At 37.2% G+C, this 10671-nt stretch overlaps 1 protein-coding gene across 1 annotated transcript; it reads left to right on the top strand.

The window, feature by feature from the left end:
• The first annotated feature begins 934 nt into the window (after window positions 1–934).
• Window positions 935–7920, top strand: LOC142240269 (protein 5NUC-like). Its single transcript, XM_075311958.1, has 6 exons — window positions 935–1175; window positions 1251–1401; window positions 1465–1721; window positions 1789–2065; window positions 2135–2435; window positions 7320–7920. The coding sequence occupies exons 1-6, from the start codon at window positions 937–939 to the stop codon at window positions 7844–7846; spliced, it is 1752 nt and encodes a 583-aa protein (XP_075168073.1). The 5' UTR covers window positions 935–936; the 3' UTR covers window positions 7847–7920.
• The last annotated feature ends 2751 nt before the right edge of the window (window positions 7921–10671 follow it).

The raw sequence follows: 10671 nt of genomic DNA on the forward strand, positions 1-10671 counted from the left end.
TAAAAAAATTGAATAATTTCTTCTCAATGTTTGTATTACAGAAAAAGGTGCTAAGAACTAAAAAATGTCGTGGAAGTGAGAAAGATGTGGGGGAATATACAATTGGGCAGAAACAAAATTTTGAGCATTCAGGTCGAAAACCTATGTTGTTAGCACCTATATTACCTGTTTTTTCATAATTCATTATGATTGTAAATATATAAATAAATAAATAAAATTTTGAGGACAATATTGTTTGGGAGAATTTTTTTAAGCATATAATATTTTTGGGTGCAAAATGCTTCCAAACATATTATATGTTCACATAATAACATATTGTTTTTTGGAAGACAACATTATTGAATTTGGATGCAAAAATACAAAATGTTTGAAACTTAGACTACTATGCTTTCAAACATATTATATATTGGAAGAGATCAAACATATAAATGTTTGGGCAATACCCAAAAATATATATGCTTGAAGCAAAATATGTTTGGGAGTATATGTTACAGAAGCGATTTTTTGTGAGCGTGTAGACATCCTTGTCTCACTATTGTATTGTATTGGTATTGGTTTTAATTTAATAACCGCGTGAAGCGCGAATTTTTATGTATTGTTAGATATCACGTAACCGCCAATAAAGCAGGATCTTTTGGCCTTGAATTCCAAGAATTCGATTTGTTTGTTTTTGCTTTGAAAGGCCAACCGGGGAGCTTTACGAGCTTGGTATCTTTTTAAAAAGGTTACATTTCCATATTCCACTTTCACGAAGAGGAATATTCACCATGTTTTATCCGATTTGCCTTAAATTGAAAATCTAGATATATTTTTTCCATAAAAAATTGTATATATTGGTAAAGCCCCATATAGACCGATCTCCCGAGAAATTATTATTCCGTCTATTGGAAAATATTATTAATTTTTAATTTTGTGATTTATTCCACAGTCTCCTCTATGAAGATGTCCAATCAGTTGCTGTTACATACAGCTCTCACCTTACTTTGCCTTAGTGCATTATGTATTAATGCTAATCCCCTGAAACCCTTGAAGGAAGTGGCCACCGAATTCATAATTTTGCATAATAATGACATGCATTCACGTTTTGAACAGACCAGTGCTAGCAGTGGCAAATGTACAGCAGAATTGGCTGCTGCCAATAAATGTTATGGCGGTTTTGCTCGAGTAGCCCATGAGTAAGTGGAATGTTCTATTAATAAATTTATTAAAAAGAAAAATACATTGAATTGCAATTATACCTCTTTCCATAGAGTACGTAAATATCGTGAAGAGGCCAAAAATGGAGGAACTCATGTTGTATATCTTAATGCTGGAGACACATCAGCTGGTACTGCCTGGTATTTTAAATTCAAGGATGATATAGCAACAGCTTTTCTAAATAAATTATTGCCAGATGCTGCGGTAAGTTCTTATATTTCGGTAAGGTGAATAAATTGCAAGGTAAAGAAATATTTCGCATTTTAGTCTTTGGGAAATCATGAGTTTGATTCAGGTCTTCCTGGTTTATTACCATTTTTGGATAAGGTAGAATTTCCCATTGTAGCTGCGAATTTAGATGTTTCTAGTACACCCAAATGGAGGCATTCCAAACATTTGTCCAATTCAACTGTTATGGAAATTAATGGCACCAAAGTCGGTGTTATAGGTTATATAACTCCTGAAACTTTGGAATTAACCATGACAAAGGAGTCTTTGTTCACTGATGAAATCGAGGCGATTAAGTAAGTGATGAAGTGAAGAAAAAGATTTGAGAAGAAAGAGATTTTTATCCTTTTGTTTACTATATAGTCGAGAATCTGCGAATTTGAAAGCTGCCGGTATTAACATCATCATTGCCTTGGGTCACTCGGGTTATCAGAAAGATCAAGAAATTGCCGCCAAATGTCCTGATGTAGATTTGGTCATTGGTGGTCATACCAATACATTTTTATATAATTCCGAACAACCCGATAGTGAAACTATCGATGGACCCTATCCCACCTTGGTTAATCAGACTAGTGGTAAACAAGTTCCTGTGGTCCAGGCTTATGCCTACACCAAATATTTGGGTAAACTTCATGTCCAGGTAAATTCAATCTATAGATGATGAATAAGGTTTTTTTTGTGATAATTAAAAATTTTTTTGATATTTCAGTTCGACAAAGATGGCAATCTCCTAAAATTCGATGGTACTCCAATCCTTTTAAATTCTGAAATTCCCAGAGATGAAGATCTCCTTCAGTTGTTGGAACTATATCGTCCTGAAGTAACTAAACTGGAGAATGATGTTGTTGGCCATACGAAGGTTCATATTGAGGGTCGTCCTGAGATTTGTTGGACGCAAGAATGTAATTTGGGTAATCTGGTAACTGATGCCATAGTACATTCGAGAGTTTTGGAGGATTTGGGAGGAACTTATTGGACTGATGCTGCCATAGCCTTTGTACAGGGAGGAGGTAAGTCGATGTTGTGTTTTTGGTTTAGTCTTCACTTTTTGGCTATTCCGAAATTGTCCTCATTATTTTGCAAATTTTGAGCTTAAAATCAAGATTTCTGTTCAATATAATTCCGAGATAGTTTGCTCACTGTAATGAAATGTCAATGGTGTATGCAATTTCAAAAGAAGACGGGCTTAACTGTAAGATTTGCCACTAGACTATTCTCCCTCGCCTATTTTTTACTGAACTTTCCCCTGACAGCTACTGCTACAACATCTACAATTTACCACATTCTCTCGACCATTTCCCAGTGAATTCCTATCCGTGTATATCTCACCATTGGGTTATGTTATGACACAAATCCGGTGAAAGGGATTTGGTGCCCACTAAGACCATTCTATTATGATTCCTCTTCCTTTTCGTGATTAATCCATTCCGTCCGGGTTAATCCCATCGTATGTGTGTAATGGCCCTTTAGGTTTGGTTTGGTTATGGAGGATGACACGAATCCGAGCTAGCGGATTTGTGTCCACTTAGACTATAGTTGATCCATTGCGGTTCCTCAAACTTCTTTCCATCTTCCTCTTCGAGTCTGTCTCACTCCGGCCGGAATGAGTCCATCCTATGATAGTGCGTCCTTCGGATGAGCCTATGCCATCCACCCCAATGCCTTGATGAAAGCGAGAATACCCCTCAGGCTGCATTCTCGCAAGTTGGTCATAGTCTGAAAAAAATAAGAGCCCAGTATCTTGTTTCTCCTGAAAGTGCTGAACACCGGCACAGGAAGCGAAATGAATCTTCCGTAGCCTCGGGGTCCAGACACCACCTACAAATATCATCATTCGCTAGACCGATCCTTACCATATGTTTTCCCAGAGTGTTGTGTCCTGCTATGATTCCTATTATCGGCCTCACCTCCTCTCTCTGCAATGACATCAGGATTTCAGAGTTCCTAATATTATTTTCATCCCATATTAGTTTCGTTTGTTCACAGCCAACAGAAAAAGTCCATCGTCTCTCCCATAAATCTTCATATTTGCTTTTGATCCTGTAAATAAACAAAGAAAGCGGAGGAAACCCGTCCGAGATGACGTTATGCCCCTTTAGGTTTGCTTATGTCCCCCACCTACACAGAAAAAAATTTCACGAAAATTTTTCCAATTAAAATTTTAGTTGAGTTTTAAAAAATATTCAATTAAAAATTTAATTGATTCAACAAATTTTTTAATTGAAACAAAAATCAATCACAAAAATTAATAGTATCAATTAATTTTTAATTGACCTACAATTAATTTTTTAATTGATACTATCATTTCTGTGATTGAAGACATTTCAATTAAAAAATTAATTGGATCAATTAATTTCGTGATTGAACCAGAAAAAAATTTTTTGTGTGCAGAGGCCTTGATAAAAGCTAGTGTAGTTCTCAGACTGCAGTTTCACAGGCCGAAAGATATAAGAACCCAAAATCATGTTTCTCCTAAATTATAATCCTTGACTCTAACTTCCATAGCCTCAGGATCCAGACACCATCTACACAATACTTACCATGTGTGTTCCCAGATTCCTGTTTTAATTCCTTTTAACGGCCTGAACTCCAATCTATGCATCGCCATTAACATTCCAGAGTATCTATTACTATTTTCGTTCCATATCAATTTTGGTTGCTCGCAGCCCTACGTACCTTCCATAAGTCATCGTATTTGCCATTGAATATTGTGACGTTATTTGTTCCGCTTGCACTTTCCTTAACAAATACGTCTGCTTCTTCGTTCCCTTTTATGGCATAATGTCCAGGTACCTAGTACAGAGTTACATTATGCTATTCAGGGAGAATCGCAAGCTCATTACGACAGAGGCTGACTAACTTCGAGCTTAAGTTTGTATTGGCCGGGGCCTTTATTGCTGTCTGACTGCCGATAAAGAAACTGATATCGGTTCTGAATATCAGTCTCATAAGCAATAGTTCCCTAATTCCCAACTCTTCGCAGTAAATGCCAGTGCCTTCAACAATTTCCGATCCATCCGTATAAATGTTCGTATCAGATAAATAAACTAGGCCCTGACAGAATCTGCTACACCATATACCATTTTTATCCTTTATTTTTCCCTGATTTCTCATTTCCCAGAGAATTCACATTGGTGTATGCGATTTGAGATTTGTTCCTTTTCTAGGAAGAGAAACATACTGTTTATAGCGACATTCCGAAGAAAATGTCATTGAACAGCGCCTGTTTACATGCCTATGGGGGTGTTCCTGCCCACATGCATTTTTACTAACCCTAGAGTGTCTAAAAGATGTCTCTTCACTTGAAGTTCGCTTAACAGGGCTCCAGTTCACATACCTTTGAATGGTTGGTAATCCTATGGTGGCTAAAATACATCTCCGCGTTAGGAGTTCGCTTCATAATTCTCGTGTTCACATATCCTTCAATGGCTGCATTTCGGAGAGTGGCTCAATTACGTATTTGCATTTGGACCCCTTGAATTTTGGTTGAAATACGTCCTTTCGTTAGAACCTCGCTTGAGTATGGGTGATTGTACACCCTCTTAGAGGTTCGCCTTTTCCTTTGGATATCGCTTTTTAGATGCCTTTGAATCTTACCTTGCTGTTCGAATTTTCATTTGGAATTCGCTCTTCCGTACTTATGTTGCGACACCTCTTTAGCAAGTCGAACATTTCCTAAGACAAAGGTGGTAATCCCTCAAGAAGGTTTAAGGAACGCAGAAATGCTTTGTTTATCCTAAAGAAATTAGGATGAGTGTCCGTCTGTTCGACTTTGGTAAGTTTTTAGCCTCTTAAAAACTCCTCCCGCGTACGATTTTCTTCCATGTCTGCAATTTTGGTGCCCCCCTCGACTTCGCAAGAAGATCTGTTCTTTGCCGTTTCGAAATCCTTAGGCTAATCGCTTCATTACTTCATTTGGATATAGTGGAAGCCATAAAACACACAGCCCTGGGACTTGGTTAGATGTGACAAAGACTGAATGTTCAATATAAACACGACATGCTGTCTTGGTCCATCCAAACGGTTAACCTTACAATCAGCAGTTGGAAGATCTGGAATACATTACCTTAGTCTGTTTAACATAGATTCAGAATCAAGAGGGTTTGCAGTTATCCACGCATAAGCTCCAGGTCTAGCCTGTATGTGTTTCTTCTCCACTAATTCTAGAGCGGCTCCTTTCCAAACTTCATCAATTAGCATCAACGCAGCTTTAAAAGAATCCCTGAACCTTTGATTAGCTTAAATCGTCCTTGGTACCAGCCAGCCTCTAGGTTAGGTTAGGTTAGGTTATGTGGCAGCCCGATGTATCAGGCTCACTTAGACTATTCAGTCCATTGTGATACCACAGTGGTGAACTTCTCTCTTATCACTGAGTGCTGCCCGATTCCATGTTAAGCTCAATGACAAGGGACCTCCTTTTTATAGCCGAGTCCGAACGGCGTTCCACATTCCAGTGAAACCACTTAGAGAAGCTTTGAAACCCTCAGAAATGTCACCAGCATTACTGAGGTGGGATAATCCACCGCCGAAAAACTTTTTGGTGTTCGGTCGTAGCAGGAATCGAACCCACGACCTTGTGTATGCAAGGCGGGCATGCTAACCATTGCACCACGGTGGGAGCCAGCCTCTAGGTTTCGATGGCTTGGATCGGGAAACGTTTCCCATTTTTTTGATTTGGAACCATACCAACCTTCACAAGACTGTCTATTGTAACTGAGGCAAACGATCTTTGATCTTTTTTAGAAACTGGCAACTCATCCAGCGAGTGTTCACTTTTATCAGCTTCAAGAATTCCTTACGGCCATTTTAAGGAAATGTTTTGATCTTAAATTCTTCAGGATAAACAACCCATTCCTGTGGCCCTTAAATCTCTTTCTGGGGGGATTACCACCTTTAGGTCGTTACCTTGGAAAAGGTTCGACTTGCCAAATAGGTGTCACAGACTGTAGACTAATAGAGCCTAGCAATTGGTCATTCAATTGGATAACTTCAGTTGAAATCTTTCCATTGAGTCCAGTGAATGACGTTGAATTCCGTTGCGTTCTGGCTTGTTCTACCACAACACTTATGCTAAATTGAAATAAACCGATTTAGAAAAACACATCTGTTCAGTTCGACGATTGAATGGAAATGCTATGGAGTTAGTCGAGATGAAGGATTTACCGACTCTAGGTTAGGTTAAGTAAGGTATAGTGACAGCCCGACATTTCACTATTCATTCCATTGTGATACCACAGTGGTGAACTTTCTCTCTTCTCTCCTTACCGACTCTAAATTTTGCTGGGAATTTTCCCCAGACTGCTAATGCCACATTATTCGTGTATGCCATCACTTTTATTCTTTCTTTTACTGAGGAAACCAGAACACTGTTTATAGCAACAATCCCAAGAAGTGGCGATAGAGCACCTTGGTAAGTATCCCTGTTCACATACCGTGGTGCAATGGTTAGCATGCCCGCCTTGCATACACAAGGTCGTGGGTTCGATTCCTGCTTCCACCGAACACCAAAAAGTTTTTCAGAGGTGGATTGTCCCACCTCAGTAATGCTGGTGACATTTCTGAGGGTTACAAAGCTTCCCTAAGTGGTTTCCCTGCAATGTGGAACGCCGTTCGGGCAGCACTCAGTGATAAGAGAGATGTTCACCAATGTGGTATCACAATGGACTGAATAGTCTAAGTGAGCGTGATACATCGGGCTGCCACCTAACCTAACCTATATATTCCTCGTCACATAGTGATCCTTGAATAAAACCGACTAGTTCATGCAATGTGGTCTGAGTAGAGCTAACCTTCGATTAAGAATGTTTGCGGTTTGAAAGCAATCGTGAATTAAGCCTCTTCAGAGTCTTATTAATTGAAAGTTTTATTTGCTAATCACTTCTCTATATTTCCAGGTATGCGTAACTCCTTTGAGCCCCGTTCGGACGGTTCGATCTCGGCCCAAGATGTTGCTGGTATTCTAAATCATAACAATGATTTATTTGTTACAAAAATTAGTGGTAAAACTCTTTTGGCTGCCTTAGAACATTCGGCTACAATGTTCGAAAAAGAATCTAGTGCCGGTTTCTTGCAAATGTCTGGTGTCCATGTCACTTATGATTATAACCAGTCTCCTGGACATCGTGTCGTATCGGCTGATGTGCGTTGTGCTGCTTGTACTCTACCGATTTTCGAGCCTTTGGATGAAACCAAATACTACAATGTGATTGTCTCACATTTTCTGTTGCAAGGTGGTGATGGTCATAAATTCCTCGAAGAAAACGGAAATGAACCACAACGTTTAAAAAATAAAGAAGTTGATGCCTTTGTTGAATATCTGCGAAGTCATGATTTTATCTATCCGGGAATTGAAGGTAGAATTTCGATTATACATAAAAGTGAACATGATAATGATGTTGGTGAAGAGGAGTCTGCTATGTAGATTAACAAAAAATAATTTTGAAATTAAAGAAAATTAAAATAAATATTACATCATAATTTACATTGGCTATATATCTGTTGAAGTTGTCATATTATGCATTGACACATATACGAAATGTTTTATGGAAAAATGAACTACAATTGAGCTAAAGCTACTCCATTTTTGGACATTTCCACACTGCAATAAGGAAAATACAACGACCGGGTATACTTTTCGACCACCATATACTATGAAACTGCACCTTCTCATGAAAAATTAACTAAAGGGGTTCTAAGTTACTCCAACTTCTTGGAGACTATGAATTTAACATTTTGCCGTTGGGATTTATATGGCTTTTTAATCTTTAAATTGAGGTTTTAATCTGAATAGTTCTTAGGAATTATTTTTATACCCTCCACCATAGAATGGGGGTATAATAACTTTGTCATTCCGTTTGTAACACATCGAAATATTGCTCTAAGACCCCATAAAGTATATATATTCTTGGTCGTGGTGAAATTCTGAGTCGATCCGTCCGTCCGTCTGTTGAAATCACGCTAAATTCCGAATGAAACAAGCTATCGACTTGGCACAAGTAGTTTTTATTGATGTTGGTCGGATGGTATTGCAAATGGGCCATATCGGTTCACTTTTACGTATAGCCCCCATATAAACGGACCCCCAAATTTGGCTTGCGATTGCTCTAAGAGAAGCAAATTTCATCCGATCCGACTGAAATTTGGTACATGGTGTTAGTATATGGTCTCTAATAATCGTGCAAAAATTGGTCCATATCGGTCCATTTTTACGTACAGCCCCCATATAAACGGAACCCCAAATTTGGCTTGCGATTGCTCTAAGAAAAGCAAATTTCATCCGATCCGGCTGAAATTTGGTACATGGTGTTAGTATATGGTCTGTAACACCCATGCAAAAATTGGTCCACATCGGTCCATATTTATATATAGCCCTCATATAAACCGATCCCCCGATTTGGCTTGCGGAGCCTCTAAGAGAAGCAAATTTCAATCGATCCGGCTGAAATTTGGTACATGGGGTTGGTATATGTTCTCTAATGACCATGCAAAAATTGGTCCACATCGGCCCATAATTATATATAGCCCCCATATAAACCGATCCCCAGATTTGACCTCCGGAGCCTCTTAGAGGAGCAAAAGTCATCCGATCCGATTGAAATTTGGTACGTGGTGTAAGTATATTGTCTCTAATAACCATGCCAAAATTGGTCCACATCGGCCCATAATTATATCTAGCTCCCATATAAGCCGATCCCCAGATTTGTCCTCCGGAGCCTCTTGGAGGAGCAAAATTCATCCGATCCGGTTGAAATTTGCAACGTGGTGTTAGTATAAGGCCGCTAATAACCATGCCAAAATTGGTCCGTATCGGTCTATAGTTATATATAGCCGATCCCCAATCACACAAAAATTGGTCCATATCGGTTCATAATCACGGTTGCCACTCGAGCCAAAAATAATCTACCAAAATTTTATTTTTATAGAAAGCATTGTCAAAATGTTATTTCTATAGAAATTTTTGTCAACATTTTATTTCTATAGAAAATTTTGTCAAAATTTTATTTCTATAGAACATTTTGTCAAAATTTTATTTTTATAGAAAATTTTGTCAACATTTTATTTCTATAGAAAATTTCGTCAAAATTTTATTTCTATAGAAAATTTTGTCAAAATTTTATTTCTATAGAAAATTTTTTCCAAATTTTATTTCTATAGAAAATTTTTTCCAAATTTTACTTCTATAGAAAATGTTGTTCAAATTTTATTTCTATAGAAACTTTAAACTTAATTATATACGTATTTAATCGGTCTTTTTTATTTTAATATATACCACGTATGGACTATGTGGTATATATTACGGTGTAAGGAAGTTTTAAGATACCTTGCCATCGGCGCAACCCATGTAATTCGATTGTGGATGACAGTCTTCAGTAGAAGTTTCTACGCAATCCATGGTGGAGGGTACATAAGCTTCGGCCTGGCCGAACTTACGGCTGTATATACTTGTTTTCTTTAAAAGAAACTAATTTCCTATTCTTAACGAATGCACACATGGACTGGAAAGTGTAACCTTATGTTATTAGCACAAATAAATATTCTTTCATTAACCGATACACTGTATCAGTTTCTATGTTGTGTAAAATTTAATTTTTATTTTAATAAAAACAATCATACGTCACCAAGTACACCTTTAATATCCCAGCAAACAAACGCGTGGCTAAAAAAGTAGTAAAATTTTCTTTTTGAATCTGGAAGTGGTACAAAATTGGCACATAATAGGATTGATGTCCACCACTTCAACAGCCGTTGCATTGAATATGCTTCACTTCTTAAGGTGTGATACGAAATCAGTGTTTCGGATGTGAATTAAAAAATGTTGTGATATTTTGATAAATAAATAATTTTAAACATTTCTTTATAATTTTTAATGCATTCTAACGCTTGTCTAAAACGCTTGACCTCAAATATTTAAAAAAATTTGGCTAGAATGGATTTACCATTTTTTGACAAAATTTAAATAATTTGAAGTATTTTATTAATCCAAAAAAAGTTGAACTTAAGATATGAATAAATAAATAGTTAAAATAAAGAAACTCTTTGGGAGGACATTTTTGGAAGTGCTTTTAAAGTTCTAACTTTGGAAGTACTTCCAATTTTTTTTGCTGAGATACTATACACACGTAGATGTATTATAGAAAAATGAAAATACTGCACCTATTAGTATCTTTCTTTCTTATACTAAATACGTTTTTAAAATATAAACCTCAAATTATTACTACCGTTTACAATTCTATATACAACTTCCGT

This window comes from Haematobia irritans, chromosome 5, assembly GCF_050003625.1.
Source record: "Haematobia irritans isolate KBUSLIRL chromosome 5, ASM5000362v1, whole genome shotgun sequence".
NCBI classification, from domain to species: Eukaryota; Metazoa; Arthropoda; class Insecta; order Diptera; family Muscidae; genus Haematobia; species Haematobia irritans.

Bases quoted from the DNA above. Each gene is read 5' to 3' on its own strand.
- LOC142240269 (XM_075311958.1), top strand. From the start codon at position 937: ATGAAGATGTCCAATCAGTTGCTGTTACATACAGCTCTCACCTTACTT. The intron at 1,402-1,464 runs GTAAGTTCTTAT...TTCGCATTTTAG, and splicing joins AATTATTGCCAGATGCTGCG to TCTTTGGGAAATCATGAGTT. The intron at 2,066-2,134 runs GTAAATTCAATC...TTGATATTTCAG, and splicing joins TGGGTAAACTTCATGTCCAG to TTCGACAAAGATGGCAATCT.